The sequence below is a fragment of the Crocodylus siamensis genome, chromosome 6, assembly GCF_052110815.1.
Source record: "Crocodylus siamensis isolate JL-2025a chromosome 6, ASM5211081v1, whole genome shotgun sequence".
NCBI lineage: Eukaryota > Metazoa > Chordata > Crocodylia > Crocodylidae > Crocodylus > Crocodylus siamensis.
Genome location: NC_143400.1, coordinates 37,176,869 through 37,195,009, shown reverse-complemented (window position 1 = coordinate 37,195,009; position 18,141 = coordinate 37,176,869). Strand labels below are relative to the sequence as shown.

Here is an 18,141-nt window from a genome sequence, read left to right as displayed (position 1 = left end):
AGCCTGGACTCTCTGGCATCCCTACAGGGCCATCGAGAGCCTTGCAAACTCTGGGAGACCAAATTGCTCTCTCAGGGACTTCCCAAAGAGGCTCCTTGTCCTGAGGGACTCCCCTGTCCTCATGCTGACATCAGAGGATGCTATCCTTGGTGAAGCTGGCCTCCAGCTGAGGGCTGCGGCATACACAGTCCCTTCCTCCATCTCCCCTGAGCTCCAGCCTCCCCCACGGCTGGGACGGACAGCATGTGGGCTCCTGCTCCCCCTGCTGTGCCCTTCCCGAGGAATGCAGCCTCTCCCATCCTTCTTCCTCCCTTTCCCTGCCTTGTACACCAAAATCCCCGTGCACCAGGGGAAGCCCTGCTGCTGGCCAAGAGCTAAGCAGTGTCCCTTGGCACTCCCTTCTGTCTGAGTGCTGGCTCATGAGCTCAGCTGGCAGTGGCTGCACTCCCACATCTGGTTTGTATCACAGCTGGTTTCATGTCTTGTTAGGACTCTTCTATTATTATTACATAAAATATTTTCACTCTCACTTCTTTGGTAAGTTCCCTTTCTGAATCCTCTCTCTCTCTCTCTCTCTCTCTCTCTCTCTCTCTCTCTCTGTCTCACACACACACACACACACACGAAAATAATTCAAGGGCTACTGATGGGGCCCCACTGAAATGATCAAGTAGTGAAAAATTGTACAAGGACCTTCCTGGAGACAAGTGGGTATTAAAAGGGCCCTTTTAAGCTGCAGCCGGACCATTCGAATCAGGAATCTGGCACAAACTTTTGACAGGGCGGATGATTAATTACCAGAAGAATCTGCCAAGGGCAGTGACACACTTCAGTATCAGCAGTCTTCAAGCCTAGATGCCCTTCAGAAAGATGCTTTAGTGGAAGATAAGTCATTGGACTCATAACAGGGATTGCCAGATGAAATTCCCTGCGCTGGCATGTAAAGGAGGTCAGACCAAATTGTTTCAGCACAGAGCTATGTGCAATAATAAAGGGACGCCATTTGGACTGCAAGAACTTGGGACTCTATTAGCAGTGCCATGTGCTCCGTACCAGGCTCGGAAAAGTACATGGAGCTTCCTAGTGTCGACCTCCAAGTCATCCCCGCCACAGCTTCTGCTCCATCGTCACATGCATGATCAACATTGTCCCCTCTGCCTTTCATACCTGCACATGTTCCATCACGGGCAATCCCTCGCAGCTGAGGAAGATTGGCTTCCATGATTGTCTTATCTGTGGGTCCAAAGATGGCTGATGGGCATATCTGTGGTCGACAGACTCTGTTGCAGCTCGGGTACATGTTTCCATGCAGGGTGGGTAGCTCTGGTTCTAGATTCAAGCTGGGACTTGCTGTTTTTGCTGCTCCCATTTTTCTGTCTCCTGTTCAAAGTACTGAGATCCCTGCAGCAGACTCTTCCTCCATTTGGGGCAGCCCGAGGCGATAGTCTCCCACGAGTTGGTGTTGCATTTTTTTTTCCAAGTTGGCCTTGAGGATGTCCTCCAAGCACTTTCTCTGCCCTCCTCTTGAATGTATGCTTTGATTAAGCCTGGAAAATTAAAAGTTGCTTGTGGAGTCAGCCATCTGGATGACATGGCTGACCCAGTGAAGCTGATGTTGGATGATCACGTCCTCGATGCACAGGGTGCTTGATTGTGAGAAGATGCTAATGTTGCGTCCGTCTACCCATGGGATTCGAAGGAACTTCCACAGCCAGCGCTGATGGCACTTCTTCAGTGACTTCTCCTGTACTTTGTCCGTGTCTCAGTTGTCCACACATCTTCCAAAGTGACCTCAAAACAAACTCAGCTGGTACAGGTCAAGACTGGGTTCTTCAAAAGACCCCACAGGCCTCGGTTGGGTTTGCCTAAAAATCCTTTGCTCTTGTAGTACCGGCTAGCATGGGCATGGTTTTGTTGTTCTGGAGACACTTTTTTTTCAAGGCAAGAACTCTACTACAGCTGCAATTAGAGGGGTCGAAAAAGCTATGATTTATTTCACATGGAGAATACAGGCCAGGAAAAGCACTCCTACGCTGGTACAGGCTGGAAGAGGCTGCTGGCACTAGCAGTTTCCAAGAGCAGAGAAGAGCTCAAGCATCTCTCCCTACTCAGTTTCAAGATGCTGCCAAATAACAGTGTCTCTAAAAGAAAGAAAAGTGATGATGTGTCATAGCCCTCTGCTCTGGGTCATTACTCCACAGTCCTAGTATGCCACCTTGCTCTCCCAGGTTTATCTCAGGCCTTTTGATAACTGGTGTGTTGTGTAGACCTTGCGTTCCTGAAGCAGAAGGACGCTTTTACTTCTTGTTTCTGACCTGGTGGAGAAGAAGCTGAAAAGAAAATGACACCCTGGGAAAGACCCATAGCCAAGAGTCTTGTTTCTGACCTGGTGGAGAAGAAGCTGAAAAGAAAATGACACCCTGGGAAAGACCCATAGCCAAGAGTCGTGCTCAGAAAACTCTGAATTTCAGCTTAAAGCAGAGAAACAAAAACCAAGCCAAACCCCTGTGATTGTTCAGGGAGGACTGGAGTCAGGGTTTTTCCTATAGGTGATGGCATCACCCAAAGGCCCTGGCCAGAGCTCAGGGTTCGGTGTGGTAGACACTGTTTGTGGATACACTAAAATAAAAGCAAGTGATTCGTTGCTGCACTACACTTCAGGGAGGCATGCTGCGAAGGATGCTGACCTGTGTGCTGTGTGCCACGCGGTCCAGTGAAGGGTCACTGAATAGGAAGAGGGGAAACCCGGGCTTGGTCAATCCTGCCATGGGTGGCCAGGAGAAAGTTGCCTCTGCTCCTATCCCAGGTCTATTCTGACTCTGGTTTTCCAGGCAGGGGCTGGCCCTGTGCAATACGCAGCAGCCCTTAGACCCCGGGGCAGCAGGAAGAGCCCATTTGAGAACGTGGCGCTGCCACCCATCACCACCTGCTCTGCCTCCAAATGCTGGTGGTGCCCGCACACTCAAGTGCCTACCAGAGAAGTGTATTCACTTAGCTGTGTAACTTCACGCTTATGTTGCACCGAGTCCTAGTGAAGCATGTGAACAGTTTAACTGAAGTGAGCAGTGTCTTGACTTGAATGGCCCACCCAGCCAGCTCCTTGGCAGTGAGACCATGAACCCCACAAGTGCCTCTGCCTGCGCCAGGCTGCAGAGCAAGGCGGCAGCTGCTGGCCTAGAGGCAGCGCTGGCGCTGGGAGCCAGAGCCCATGCAGGTCCAGGGATGCTGTTGGCAGCCATGAGCAGCAGCAACACCTCTCAGGTGGGCTCCCGTGCTGTGCTCCAGCTGCCCCCCGTGGCTCCGGGCAGGCGGCCGTGCCCACCAGTGCAGAGGGGCTGGGGCTGACAACTGAGTGTGAGGGTGCAGAGCAGACCACGTGCATATCAGTGGCTGTGGCATTCCCTTGGTGGCCCCGCGGAGGCAGGAGTCTCCTCAGGCAAAGGCGTGACCTACTAACGAGGATGCCATCCTTGAATCCATTATTCACCAGCCTCCAGGGTGACCATGCCACTGTGTGTTAGCACAGATCCGCCATCAATTATGCAGCGCTCTCATGGTTCAACGCCGGTCCACTCACGTGGGAAGACCAGGAATCCAGGGCAGGCAGAGCCAGGCCCTGCAAAGCCCAGCCAGCTGTGCCCTCCGTGCCAGCCTCGGCTCTGTGGTCTTCCCTTGTTCCCCTTGCGGGGAGCCTCACAGCGTGGCCAGACCCAGCATCTTGGTGACACAGCGGGGATGAGGTCTGCCCTCCCTACAGCTCAGGCCTGCTGAGGTCAAGGGCTTTGCTGTCCTGCGTGGGCTGTGGGGTCACAGAGCGTTTTCCCCGGTACACGCTCAGCAGCACGCTGCGTGGGGTTTGCATGTATGTACACGCACCGCTCAGGTCACGAGAGTCCCTCTCCATCACAGTCATGCAGCACTTTATTTTCCATAGATCCTGGTCACGGGGCAAAGCCGGCTGTTTTAGAAGTGAGAGAGCCTGGGGTAAGCAGAAAGCAGCATGATCCTCAGGTCTGGCCCCTGTGCGATGTACAGGCTCCTCTGACCTAGCCTGTCTGACCCAGAGCAGCTCTTGGCTTCACGAAGCTGCTGGTCTACCTCCCTCCCCAGCCTCATCCCTGCCTTGGTTGCATTAAGCTGTTGCAAAGGTGAATCACAGCAGCCAAAACTTGCGCTGTTTAGTCAGGCTTTGGCTCCCAGCTGCAGCCCCTCTGCCTGCCTGACCAGACCTTTCTCCTTCCACTTCATACCCTCTGCTGGTATTTATAGACTGAGACCAAGTCGCCCCTTAACCTTCCCCTGGGGCTAACTGCTCTGAGCTCCCAGCTCTCACTCTTTGATCATCCTTGGGGCTCTCTCCTCACTCCTTGCTTGGAAAGAGACTCAGGGCTCTGCTGTGACCCCGTGATGTCCTTTAGTACAAGCCCCCACCCAGAAACCCTCTTTCTTCTCTCTACCTCCTATTTAATTCTGCAGAGCAGGCAGAGGGAAGGGGATTTTTTCTGACAAGATTTGCTGCGAGAAGCGCCTGAGGCAGGAGCAGGAAGAGGTGCGGGCAAGACCTTCCACCTGCCAAAGAGCAATCCTTGGCGAGGCGCCGAGGTCCCGGCCATTCGAACCCTGCATTTCTGACTCACAAAATTCAACCGAGAGCCATATAATTTTGGAGTCTGTCTGAAAGGAACAGCTGGGGTGCAAATGGGGTACAGATGGACTCTTTCTGAAATCATGGGGGCTCAAGGGTGTGCCTTGAAGTTCAGCTTTCCAGAATCAAGGCCAGTGAGAGAAGTCTCCGCAAAGCCAACCGGCTCCTGCATCGCACCCAGGGACGTGACCAGTAAAGCTGTGGTGTGGGATCCAGCGAAGGACGTGGCTTTCCCATCCCATGCAGGCCCTTGCTGCATCCTGCAGAGCAAAGGCAGAGAGGTGAGGAGGTGTCAGCAAAGACCTGCCCAGTCATCACAGGTGTGTGCTGGAGACAGACCTAAGAAAGCAGGGGAAGGGTCCCAGACTGGTTGCACTAGTGTGCCCAAAGAAAGCAGGGGCCTACATTTACATTTCAAAGCAGACCCTGTAACAAAGACTGGAATACCTGGGAAGAGACAGACACTGAATGCATGCACGAGTGGTATGCCGTATGTGAGGAACGTGAAAAGCATGCTATGGTCAAGGCAATTGGGACTCATAGTAGAAATTATATCTTCTACGAGTCCTGATTGCCTTTTCCTCTAGACCAATACGGCTATAACCTGGACACCTGCTACGGTCAAGGCACCCAACAGGGAGAAGGGGTGCAGATTTGCCTCTAAAAGCTCAGACAGAGATGAGGCCTGTGGGGTCTCCTTGTCATCATCTACGAAGACCAGGGGATCCTCCAGAGGGACTTTCTGAATACCTGGGTGAATCTGCCCTCAGGATTACGTCCGACTTACACAAAGCTTTCTGCGGTCTTTTTGGTTTGCTGCATTGCATTTTAAGCTGCATGTGCTGTCATGGGCATAAGTTTTTCTGTTGTTCTTTTGTCGTGTGCTTGAAGTTGCAAATTGCTGCGCTCAATACATGCTCTCTTCAGAGAATGGGCTATTCTTGTTCAAGCATTTATGGATTCAGTGCCACTAACTAAAGTAACAGAGGGCTGCGGGGGCTGCTGAGCCCCTGGGGCTAAGCCAGGGCTGGCCCACTTGTTTGTCTTGGTAGGGTGCGCAGGAAGAGCTGGGTTTGAAGGGCCCTTGGTGGGAGCTTATCAGCCTGACAGGGCTGCAGGCCTGGCTGGCCATTCCTGCAAGACCCTGCTCTGCCGGGCAATGAAGCAGCTCCTGGGTTAGTCCAATCTGTGCCCTAGCAGGCCCTGTGTACTTCCTTCTGCTGAAGACAGTGTACAATGGGTGGCGGTCAGTGGAGGGCAAAGTCAGTCATCGTGTGCTACTGTCCCCGTCAGCACTGCTGGGCACCTACCTGAGCTGCTGCTAAGCCCAGTAGATGGGAAGGTGGCTGCAGAGGATGTTGATGGTGGTGCCCAAGGTGGAGTGATCGGCTTGGGTCACGGGGAAGCCCTCGTCCTGGCCTGCACCCTGTTTAGGAGTCCGGACAAACTGCTTTAGAGGCAGATTGGAACAGGTGACAAGCTGGAAGTGGGCCGACCATCCCCCTGACCGTGACCCCTTAGTAGCAGTTGTAGGTACCTCTGCTAATGTGAGCTGTTTTTCTACCCCTTCCAGCCCTGCTGTGAGAGCAGGGTTTCAGAGCTGGACAGCCTTCCTGATACCAAAAGCTTATAGCGAGGTCACTGTGCTGGAAATGTGTCCCACTGCAGCAGGCTGTTTGCATAGAGATGTGTGGGTGAGCGGCTCGGGCCTTGGGGGCTTAGCTTCTGCTGCCTGGAGGCTCTTTGGCTTAATAGCAAAAGCAGGGGAGGAGGAGGCAGTGCTCCTGGATGCTGCACATACCCCTGACCCAACTCGCTTTGTGCAGCATTTAACCTGCATGCAGCTCAGGTCTCCCGTGAGGATTAATCTGTGTTCAGCAAAGGGGCCTCTGTACCCTCGAGGGGCATCGCAAGGAGGCTGGGGCCAGCTGGACCCACAAGGAGCCTGAGCCTGTGTTTGCATGGGCACAGAGAGATTATATAGACTCGTGGCTAGCCCTTCAGGCAGATGGGCATTGGCCCATTGGATCGTGCACTGGTGGCTGCCAGCAAAACTGCGGCACATGCATGAATCCCTGAAAGGTCTGCACAGCCTCCTGTTTCGTTACCCTTGCATCAGTCTTTTACCTACTGTGTTCCCTCCGGGCCCTGTATTGCAGATGGCATGAGAGCCATCGCCCCTCCATGCCCAGCCTGGCCCAGGCTGCATGAGTCTAGCCGGGTGCTCACCTGATGATACTGGAATGCCTTGGTGATGGCATCCACGCCCTGGATGTTGTCCTTGTCCATCCTGGTGACGTAGCAGGCTTGGCCCAGCCAGGATCTATAGCCGATGAGCAGCTATTTGCAGACAGAGCACATGCTGGTTCAGCCCTGGTTTCCCCTTACCTGGCTCATACTCACCGGAGCTGCATGGCTGCCTTTGATCGCACAGCCTCTTTTGCCTCCCCTAACATTGCCCCTCCATTCCCCTCTTGTTCCCTGGCTGTAACATGCAGCCCAAGAGACTTTTCACTCCTCTGTGGGCCTGGGATTCAGTGACTGCAAAGCCACTGGCAGAGAAGGGCTTGCCCCCTCTCCCAGCTCGGGACACTGGGTCCATATAACCCACTTGCCTGCCTCCACAAAGGCTTGGTTTTGCAGATTAAGTCTTTGCAAACACAAACCCTGACCTCTCAACTCCCTGCCACTTCCCCAGCTCCCTCTCTCTTGCTGCCAGAGGGAGCACAGCATCCTTCACCCTGCCCCATCCCAGCCCAGCTCCAGGGCTGGAGCTCCTCTTTGCTTGCATGGGGGTTGGTGACTGCGTGGTGGTGGGTGGGGGACGGACGGCTGTTAGGAGCTCCCAGGCACTGACAGCCCCAGAGGCAGGTCAGTGTGCTCGGCTGGGCCAGCACCCAAGCACCCTGCTTACCTTACTGTAGTCGTACACAGCCGTGGCGGGGTTGTTGGCTCCTGCATCGAGGTGGAAAGTCACTGCCTCTTCTTCCCACGCCCTAGCAAGCCATGGTCCTTCCCCTTCCAGTGCCTTGGCTGTCATCTGCAGGACCTGGGGCGAGCATGGAGGTAAGGAGCAGGAAAGCACGGTGGGGCACCTTTTCCCTGGCAGCAGGAAAAGCCAAGTGGCTCTGCTTTGCCTGCCCACAGACCAGACTGTGGCTGCATCTGCTCAGAGACGTCTGGAGCGGCCCACGGACACTTAGGTGGGCTCTTCCTTCCTCTCTGCCTTCTCACAGCTGTATCTTCTCCTCCCTGCCCAGTTTAAGGCCCCCGTGTCCCACCCAGAGCTGGAAGGGGGAGTGTATCTGAGCGTGGCTGCTAGTTTTTTCCTGGTGTCAACGTGACAGAGCCAGGCCGCTCCTTCCCATAGAGGGAGAGACTGGAGCTGGGCTCTAGCCTGTGTCTTTGAAGGGACGTCTCCTATCTCCTGGCCCCTGGTATTGCTGATTCCCAGCTGTGGTCTGTCCTCGCTGCCCCATCCCTCTCTCATCCTCTGCTTGATGTCACTAGTCCCCTCTGCATGTAGGTGTACCCTCTGTACCCACGCACAGCTGCTCTGGCCCTGCAGCTCAGCTCCATTTGTGCCAGAGGCTAAGATGCAGGCAGGGTGACAGCATTGCCTGCCACTCATGCCTTCATACAAGTCCCACTCTGTAAGTGCACGAGGCTGCCAGGGTGGCTGGTTGCATTGGCACATGAATGTAGCTGTCCCTGTGTACTGCACGCCCCTGGTGACTGGGTGCCTCCCCCATGACTTACAGCCTCAGAGCGCTCCTGGGTGATGTGCAGCCCCAGCAGCAGGGCCCCCACGATAACCAGCACGACCACCACGACGATCACCACGATGATCAGGATCCTCTTGAGGTGCAGGGAGTGGCCGATGAGCTTGGGGAGGCTGCAGAGCAGCCGCGGCAGGCAACACAGGTAGCGCAAGCAGCACCCGCACCCAAGTTGGCAGCAGCCCTCGCACCCGGGGCAGGCACTGCAGCAGGTAGTGCAGCTGGGACAGCCAGCCCCACAGCCCATGCAGGAGCAACAGTCACCACAGCCAGGACAGGTGGGGATGCTGGGGCTGGGGCTGGGGCTGGGGCTGGGACTGGGGCAGGGGCAGCAGCTGGAGCAGCAGCTGGGGCAGCAGCAGCAGACTGGGCAGCAGCAGCTGGCATCACAGCAATCCAGCTCCGACTCCAGGGCATCATACCCCTGCGGAGACAAGCCAAGGCAGACCCCCATGAGGAAGGGAGGAGGTTACAGGGGTCGGGAGGAGGTGGGAGGAGGAGAAGGGCATGCAGGGAGAGAGACCAGGGGCAGGATGGGCAGGGCCTTGTTTCCCCCACTCCTCATCTCCCTAGGTGTTGTGCACAGCAGCAAGCTGGGTCACAGCCCGGGGGCTGTGCAGGATGGAGACCTGGCTGATAGCCTCACTCAGCCTGGAAAATGCTGGCTGGGTTGGAGGGTCATGGCTCTCCCTTCCTCTGTCAGTCACCAGCCGGTTTTTCAGAGGGACCGGCTGGGTTTTGGAGGGGCTCTGTCAGTGGCTCTCGGCCCAGATGGGCTCCGCGGCTCAGCTGGCATTGGAAGATCAGGAGGGGATGGGAGAAACAGTAGCCATGGATGTATACGTTGGTACATGCCTGGAGATGTGCACGCAGAGGCGGCCACACAGGCATAGACACAGCTGCAGGGGACAGGAGAGCTTTTCTGTCCCCTTTGGCCAGGGGTGAGACTGAGTCTTACCAGCGGGTCCTCAGCCAGAGCCTCCTTCATGCCGATTTCCATCTTGCCCCTCCTCTTGCTGGACCAGGCTGTCCCTTGGGCATCCCTACAGCAGGGAAGGACTTATATAGAGGGTTGTGCAGTGGTGGGAAGTGAGGGGGAGCTCTCCAGCCCCCTTGAAGGCCCTTTCAGCCCCAGCTCAGGCATCTCCTCTCATTTGCCCGCCTGCTTGCCCGGAGCCAAGTCCCAGATAAGCGCCCCCGGAGCAGGTCCCTCAAGAGTCCCTAAGGGCTCTTGTCTGAGGGCACATGGGGCTCTTGTTGTCCTGAGAGCTGCCCCTTCCGGGGGGCTGAGGGCCAAAGCAAACCAGCTCAGGCGGGCCATGACTTTCAAGCAGAAGCCAGCTCTGGCTCATTGCCCTAGCCTCTCAGCCTGCTCTACTGCCTGGAAGTGCTTCAAAGACAAAGCCCCAGTTCAAACTTTCTTTAAACCCCACCAGTGTGAGAGCTCCCAGGCCCCAGCAGAGATGGGCGGGGGGAGGTAGGGAGAGCATATCTGGAAAGGGCCTGAACTCGTGTCATTTCCAACCTGTTGTCCAACCTCTCCAAGGCTGGGACCTGCCAGGAAGGGGTGCACCGCTGTATCTCTGTGCTGGTGCCATTCCTGGCTATAAGGTCAGGGGGAGCATGAACAGCCCAAAGGGCTGGAAGGGGTTGGAGATAGGAAGGGGACAAGTCTGGCTGGGACTTGCAGCTGGGGGAGGCGGCCTGCTCAGAGAGGGGTGCCTGGGGGAAGCACCCCTGCAGCGGAGCAGAGTGATGCTGGGGTCGCATGAGAGCCTTGCTGATGTGGGGCATAGGCTTAGTGCTGGCCTTGGATGGGGAAGCATCTGCTCACTGGTGCACATGGGGCATTGCAGCAGAACACAACACCAGCAGCTCATCTCTTCTGGCCCCTGCTCCCTGTCTAGACCAGCCCAGATAAATGCACGTCCAGCTTGTGTTCACACCCTTCAGTGGTGGGGACTCAGCAGCTTAAGCCTTGCCAAGCCATCAGGATAGTGTCCTGGCCCTGCTGGAGCCCATGGCAAAGCGGTCCCAACCTTACAGCTGCCCTTGCCCCCACTGCTGGGTCTACATCTGTCTGTCTGTCTGCATGTCCCACCCCTCTGTTCTTCTGTCTAGCCCCGTGCACACCTCTTTTGTGTTCAGTCGCTGTTTAATATAATGTTCCCATCCTGCTGCTCTTCACTGTGGTCTCAGCACTCTTCTCCCGGTGCACCAGTAGCAGCCGGCAAAACCTCAGTGGAGGATGGAGCCTCTGGCACCTCTCTCGTGCCAGGAGAGACCTCTGCTGGGGTGGGATTTTGCATTGTTAAAACAGTTGTTGCCTTCCTGTGGGGTTTGTCAGCCAGTTTGGTTCAGACTGGCCCTGGCATTGGCAGGGGGCTTAGGGAACAGAAAGTGCGTGTCTGGATTGGCATATGCTGTACAGGTGGAGACCAGGGTCTTTTGGGTAGAGGTGTCTGTGCGTGGGTTTACTGGGTTGCTTTGCACACCCGGGTGCTTAATGCCAGTCTGGTGGTGGAGAGAGCCTTTCAGGATGAAGGTCCTCTTGACCCCAGTGAAGGTCAGACTGAGGATTTGCCTTGCTGCCCCTAGGAGCTGGTTCCTTGGCTGAGCTGATGGGGAAAGTCTTTTCCCAGGTCTCTCACACTGCCCCAGGATCTGTGATCTGCTGGTTTGGTTTTCTGTATGGGGAAATGTGGGTCTTTGCCATTGCCAGGGCATGTATTGCCTGCTTCAGGGCTCAGGACTGAAGCTTAACCTAGCAAGGGCAGCTGCTTGGGAGCCAGTGCAGGGACATGAGCATGAACCTGGGGCGCTTGCACCACCTGAGTCTTGCAGCAAGCAGGCAGCTCCACTACATACCAGCTGGAGCCTGGGCATCCTCTGTTTTGCTTCTCTATCCCTGGGGTACAGCTTGACCTGGCTGCCCTTCCTGCGAGACCAGCTCTTGAATGCAGCCTGACTCCAGATCTTGAGCTAGCCAGCAGCTTCAAGGGTCCTGAGGCATGGCTGTTCCCAGCTGTCTGCCTGGACCTGGAGAAACACAAGGAAACATGGCACATTTCTCCCCCACAAGGTACCAGGCCCCTCGCTAGGCACCTGGGTCCTTGCTCCCTGCCAGCAGCTCTATTCACTAGGCTTTGTCTGGTCAAGTGGGTGCCCTCCAGGGGAAGGTTTCTTTGCATCCATACCCCCACTCTGCACAATATGTTTCTTTGGGGAGGAGACCAATGTTTAAGCACCTCTTGGGGATGTTTCCTCTTAAACACTTCATGCCGGTAAGAGGCCTTAGAAGCCTTCTCAGCTCCTTGCATTGCACAGAGCCCTTCCCAGATGTCTCCAGTTCACCACCCTCTGGGAACCTGCTCTTGTTCAGCTCACATGCTTGTCACCAGCACCAAGTGGACAACGCCAAGACCAGAGACTTCAAAGGATGGAGTGGAGCCAGGCACGTAGGCTTATCGGTGGCTCACTGTTGCAACACACTGGCACGTGGCTTGGCCCGGTGTCTCCAGGGCAGGGGCTAGTTCATTACATCTTTATGGTGGCAACTAGGGCCTCCATCCACCGCCTATTTCCAAGCCTTGAACATTTCCTGCCAGCCAGGGAGCTCTTGCATGTAATTTGCTGGTCACCACAAGCTTAGGCAATCCCATAGTAATGAATCGAGGGCTTGGACCCCACTTCCTGGGGATATCTGCCAGCTTTTAGGGGACAGTGATTGGACTGGCCAGGCTACTCCTGACTTTGCTGGTGCTGGATCTCAGCCGCTCCTACTACATGCTACAGCAGCAAGTTTCAGGTCAGGCAAAAGTGTTGCCCTGTCTAGTTGTTGCTTATTCTCTGGAAGCGTTGGTATGGGGCTGGAGCGTCGGATCCAAACTTTCCCAGTGTTCAGGGATGTTCAGATCCAGGGTTTTTGTTCAGCTTGGTTCATAAACAAGGGACAGCAAAGGCCTAGCTGAAGAGCTGGGGGTATGGGACGGCCTCTCTTATTCGGCACCTGTTTTGGGATCACTTGCACCTGTGGCTGTGGCAGTAGGTCACTTGATCCCCATCTCCCCAGCTCAGCAACTTGAGCCCCTGCTGATGGCATCAGGCTTCTCGGATGCTGCATCAGGAGGCTGAAGTGAGCAGTAATGAAAGCAGGCGCTGAGGTACCGGGGTCACCCTGCTGCGCCTGCTAAGGTGAGGTGCCTGCTCCTGCCAGCAGTGCCTGCTGGTGCTGAGAAAGGCAGCCCCTTCCTAAATCATGGCCCCGAGTGTGTGCTTGTTTGCCTCCCTTGCCCCTGGCAGCAGGAGATTTTCTCCCTGTTGGCTGAGGACAGCGACAGGGTTGTGATTTTCCATGCACTGCACCGAGGGCCATGCGTCTAACCCCTGCAAAACTCAGCCCAGGGCTTAGTACTGGTTGTACTTCATTTGGCCCTTGCATTCCTCCAGCTAGGGCTTTGCTGTGCTAACTGGAGTCATTCGACAGGGCCTGGCTGCACTGAAAGCTGCAGGGGGCCTGGACCCCAGCTAGGCACCATGTATGTGACTGACTGACTCTTTTCAGGCTTTGGGGTGAGTTGTGTCCTGTGGGAGCAAAGTGAATTCAAACACTGTAGCTGGGGCACGTGCCGGAGTAGTGCCTCAATGCTCCAAGTCAGGACTGCTGTGCTAGGTGCTGTACATAACACTGCGATCCCCTACCCGCACCCGTCTATGGTACCTAATGCAGCAGGGTCCCCATAATCCCTCCTGGTCTCTCAAGACAAAGGGCAGGAGATGAAACAGAGGTGACGTGGCTTACCCAAGGTCTGAGAGCATGCCAGAGGCAGAGCCAGGAAGGGACTCGGGTTTCCTGATTACTGGCCGTATCCACCAGACTAGGCTGTTGTTTACAAGTGACGTGGCCATGCAGTCCTACTACGTGAACATGCCTGGGCCTTGGCACGGGGCCGAGCAAGTTCAGTTAAACAATGCTGCCTGGGGGTGTCTGGAAGAGAAGGGCAAATCCCCGGACCACTTGATGAAGAGAATGAAGGAAGCAGAAGTTTGGTTTCATGGCACCTTTTATTTTCAAACAGAAGCATCAGTTCATAAGCAAACAGTCCCCTCTCTTTGCATTGCAAGCTCCCCTCGGACGCCCAGCTGCTGGGAATCACAGCAGATCAACTGCTTTGCAGTGCTTAGAGCAACGGCAACCCAGTGGCTGCGAGTGCCCAGCTCCAGCAGGCAGTGGGCTGTGCCACCATGGGATTGAATGCCAAATGTAGCTGTCAGAGCAGAAGAGAAGCCTGGAGCTGCAGGTAGGCAGGAAGCGGCAAGAGCATCACCCCTCTTTTTGGGGCGCTGGTTGGGACCTCGATGGTGCCTGTAAGGTGAGCACAGGAGTGTGAGAAGCCATGCCTGTATGCCCCATGGCCACAAAGAAACCCCCAGAGCAGTGATTCTCAACCTTTGTAGACTCAAAGCAAGGCACCCCTTGTTAGAATCAGGGCACCCCTTAGAGGATGCCCGCTCTTTGTTTTCACTCGCTTTTTGACTACTACAGAAAAATAATAGAGTGAAGAACTCAGAAAGACCACAGCAGGGCAGAACTTATTTAACACAGTGAATATCTATTTGAAATCCCTGCGTGTATCACGCGACTTGAGTGCACATCTAATAGTGCTAATATTGTGTGACATCCCTGAAAGGATTTCAAGGCACCTCACCACCCTGGTCGAGAATCACTGCTCCAGAGAGAGAAAGGTCTGCTTTGGGCAAGGAAGCATGCCTGGTTTCTGTCTTAGTGTTTATTACTCAGTTTGTGATAGCAAGGTCCCAGCTGAGACAGGGCACCTGGGGTGCGGTACAGTGCAGCACAGCCCCCGCCTCGGGAGCTTTTACTCTTAATAGACAAGGCAGATGAAAGAGCCCATGGCAGAGCAGGCCGGCGCTGAGCAGGCGGGTTGCTGGGCTTTTTATCGGTTACAGGGAGATGCACGTTCAGCTTGCTCCTTGCTGGTTTAATGCAGGATGGTCAGGATGGGATTTGCTTGTGGCCAGGCTGGGGTTGGGTCGAGGGCTTGTTGCTTTTCCAGCTGGAGTGGTATGTGCTGGAAAGGGAGGAAGTATCCTGCCAGCAGTGCTGCTTGTCCAGCTCCTGGGCAAACCCAGCACCCCTCTGCACTGTGCTCACCCACCTGAGCTGCTGCTAGGCCCAGTAGATGGGAACATTGCTGCAGAGGATGTTGACAGTGGTGCCTAAAATGGAGCGGTCAGCCAGAGGCACAGGGAAGCCCTTGCTCTCCTTTTCCTTGCCCTGCTTGAGCTGCAACAAGAAATAATAAAATCGGATGCATGTGGTTTCCCACCCATCGCTGGCACGGTGAGTTGGAGCCAGGCCTGGGGGCTACAATTCCTGGATGCAGCCGGGTCCACACTGCGTGCTCAGGTCAGCTTTTCCTCTGGGGAATGCAATGCTCCTAATGCTCCAAGGTGTCCTCCATGACCACCGCGGTGCATTAGCAATGCTCCCCCAGTGCAAAGACTGCCTTGCCATCATATTAAGATTGCACGCATGTTGGAGGGGCAGCGTTTTCCAGTAGTGGGGCTGGGGTGAAGGCTTCTGGGTCGTTTCCCCGCTAGCTATTTTTTTGACAGGTGACCTTGGTGAAGTAATTTTCCACCTCGGCTTCCAGTTCGCCTATTAGGAAAATGAATAGCTTCCCTGTGCTCCGCATGAGCGTGGGGCTAGATCGATTACCTTGGCACAGCCCTCTGAGAGCTCTGGACAGGTGCCACTGCACAAAAGCAGCTTATGCCGTGCGTGCAGCCCCGTACGGCCGCATCCAAGCCCTGTCTGTGGGGGTGGGCAGAGGGCTCTTGGGCTGCCCCGCAAGCTGCTTGGGGCCTGGGCTGCCTGGGCAGGGGCAGCAGGAATCCTCTGAATAGCTGCGCAGTGGTGGAGTTGTGGGCCCCCCACAGAGCCTGGTGCCTGCAAAGCTGGGTCCTGTATCCAGGAGCCTGTGCCTCCCAAGGCAAGTGAACCAGGACTGTGCAGCTTGCCATTCCCCAGGTAACCAAAGAGCATCCTGCACCCTCTGCAATGGACTGGTCTTTCCTGGTGTCCTACCATCTCCCCTGTGCTCCCCTCCACACCCCGTAGGCCCACCTGGTGCTCACCTGGAGACGCTGGAACTCCTTGGTGATGGTGTCCAGGCCCTGGATGTTGTCCTTGTCCATCCTGGTGATGTAGCAGGCTTGGGCCAGCCAGGATCTGTAGCTGATGAGCAGCTGTTTGCAGACAAAGCACATGTTGGCTTCAGCCCTGGTTTCCTTCCTGGCAGCACCTCACTTGTGCTTACCAGAGCTGCGCGGCTGCTTCCAGTGGTGCAGCCCCGTCCACCTTTCGGCATGCATATTGCCCCTCTGTGCCTCTTGTTTCCTGCCTGCCACACATAGCCTACAAGTCCCTTGCCCATTCCATAGGCCTGTCCTTACCCTAACTCTTTCCCTTTCACTTGGACCGAAGGTGCGCCTCCCTGTCTCTCTGCGGATCACACGACACTGAGCAGTATTATCTTGCACTCACTTCCCCGACGAGCAATTTCTGCACATCCATCTTGGACTCCTTTGCTCAGTCCCTCCAAGAGGCCCATGGAGAGACAGCATTTGACATCAGCTTAGTGCTGGCCCCAAGCCACAGACCCCAGATGTCCAGGGGCAAGGGCATATTCACATCTGGGGGATGTGGACTGAGCCTGCTAATGAAACACTGACACTGGCTCAGTTCAGTCTTCATTCAGCGTCAGCACCTTGGCTTGTGAGATCAGGGCATAGTATGGGCCCCTGGGTTGCAACCCACCTCAGTCTGACCTGCCAGCTCCCACCCAGACCCAGCTGCTTACTTTGTTATAGTCGTACACAACCATGGCAGAAGAGTTGGTGCCTTCCTTGACGCAAAAAGTCCCTGCTCGCTCCTTCCTGCTCATGGAGAGCTGCTGTGGCAACTCCTCCCCATCCCGGCCCTGGATGGTCATTCGCAATACCTGGAAGCCCAGAAAATCCTCAGAGCCAGGTCTGACCAGAGCTGGGAGACTCAGGACAGGCAATGATGCATCAGACTCTTGCTCCTGTTGCTTGAGGAAGCACCCGCAGCGTCTCCCCCCATCAGTCCTGCCAGCCTCATGCAAGCAGAGACATTAGCAAACCAGGCCCTTAGGTTGGCATCAGTTGTTGCTAAGATGTTTCTGGGTTTCTTGGTTTCTTTGCTGGCCTTGCTAATCAAGCCCCATTCCTCTAACAACCCCGCAGGGCAGGGTGCCACAAACCCCATTTGCACTTGCCCGCAGCTCCACCTACTTTCTCTGTATACCTGCATACATGGCAGAGCAGCCCCTTCGGCCACCCCTGAACACCAGCGCAGTGATGCGCATGTCTTTGCATGGGGGTAATGCCCCACTTACTGTTTCTGCGTGCTTCTCAGTGATGTGCAGGCCCAGCAGGAGGAAGCCCACGACCACCACCACCAGGAGCACGAGCACCACCACGACAATCAGGAGACACTTGACCTGGTGGGGGATGCAGGGGAGCCGGGGGGAGGCTGTGTACCTCTGGGGGAGCACAAGAGGAGAGAAGGTTAGCACTCGACATGCAAGGAACCAGGGTACGATCGCAGGAGACGGCCCTGGGTCAGGGGCTGATTCATCAAGGGTAAGGGTGTGAGGATGTTCCTTACCGGAGGCGCCTCTACCAGAGCCTCCTTGCTGCTAATGTCCATCTTTCCCCTTGTCCTGTAGTCTTCAGTTTTTCCAGTGTCCTGCCAGCTTCTGGAGAGCCTGTGGGTGGCGAGAGGCTTATATAGCGGATGCTGAGGCGCTGGAGAAGAGAGCGGCGCTGGACTTCTCCAGGTTCTTTGGCTTCAGGTCAGGAGCTCTTGCAGGCGATGTTTGCTCGGGGCCCTTCAGAGCCGGCTCCCAGATAAGCCCCTGGGAGCCTGTTGGTTGAGAATCTCTGAGGACTCTTGTCCCTGGGGGCACTTGTACACGCTACGATTGACTCTGTGCTCTTTGTTGCCCCAGCAGATGTACTTGCAAGGAATCTGAGGGCCAAAGCAAACCCACTCTGAGAGCCTGGCGCTGCCTTTGGGGTTGGAGTATTCCAGCCTGTCAGTATGGCCTGGCTCGGCACCCCGGGTCTCCCAGCCAGCTCAGGTGCCTGCAGATGTTTCAGCTATTCAAAGGAAAAGCTGAAAATTAAGGGCCTTCCCGGCTGTGCAGATCCAAACTCTGGTTCTCACTGCTTGCTGACTGGCCTGGCCTGGGCACTTCCCAACATGCCAGCTGTCCTGAAGTGACGTCTGACCTCCCTGCTAGGTGCCAGCCAACCTCTAGCCCAGCTCAAGGCTGCTCAGATCTTCACCTGCCTGCATTGCCTCCAACCCCACGTGCAGCTGCCTGTGGACCTTGGGGAGGAACAAAGAGGGACCGTGGTTGCGGCACGCCATCTGCAACCTGTAAGCGCCGCTGGCTTCCAGCCTGCAGGCCCAGAGGCTAGGTGTTCGAGCCCAGGCAGCACTTTTCAGTCTGTGTGCTGGCTTTGCAGGCTCTGGGCACGTGCCAGCCCCTTCAGTGGCCTGGGGTATTCTCCTTGCTCAGTACAGGATGTTCTGTGCCCAGTCTTCCTGCTTCCTTGCAAAGTGACCACCCTGGAGAAATCTGGATAGAGCAGAGCCCCATG

At 55.7% G+C, this 18,141-nt stretch overlaps 2 protein-coding genes across 2 annotated transcripts; both read right to left on the bottom strand.

Moving 5' to 3' along the window:
• Positions 1-3,903: 3,903 nt before the first annotated feature.
• On the bottom strand, positions 3,904-9,471 carry LOC149862328 (surfactant protein C-like). The gene is made up of 6 exons (XM_090051976.1): positions 9,383-9,471; positions 8,405-8,848; positions 7,560-7,694; positions 6,875-6,985; positions 5,956-6,071; positions 3,904-4,905 (listed from the first exon to the last, which is right to left on the bottom strand). The coding sequence occupies exons 1-5, from the start codon at positions 9,422-9,424 to the stop codon at positions 5,967-5,969; spliced, it is 837 nt and encodes a 278-aa protein (XP_089908102.1). The 5' UTR covers positions 9,425-9,471; the 3' UTR covers positions 3,904-4,905; positions 5,956-5,966.
• A 3,998-nt stretch (positions 9,472-13,469) lies between these two features.
• On the bottom strand, positions 13,470-17,299 carry SFTPC (surfactant protein C). The gene is made up of 6 exons (XM_090052155.1): positions 17,141-17,299; positions 16,869-17,015; positions 16,311-16,451; positions 15,586-15,696; positions 14,604-14,731; positions 13,470-13,789 (listed from the first exon to the last, which is right to left on the bottom strand). Exons 1-5 carry the CDS (start codon positions 17,180-17,182, stop codon positions 14,615-14,617), a joined length of 558 nt encoding a protein of 185 aa, XP_089908281.1. The 5' UTR covers positions 17,183-17,299; the 3' UTR covers positions 13,470-13,789; positions 14,604-14,614.
• Positions 17,300-18,141: the final 842 nt, after the last annotated feature.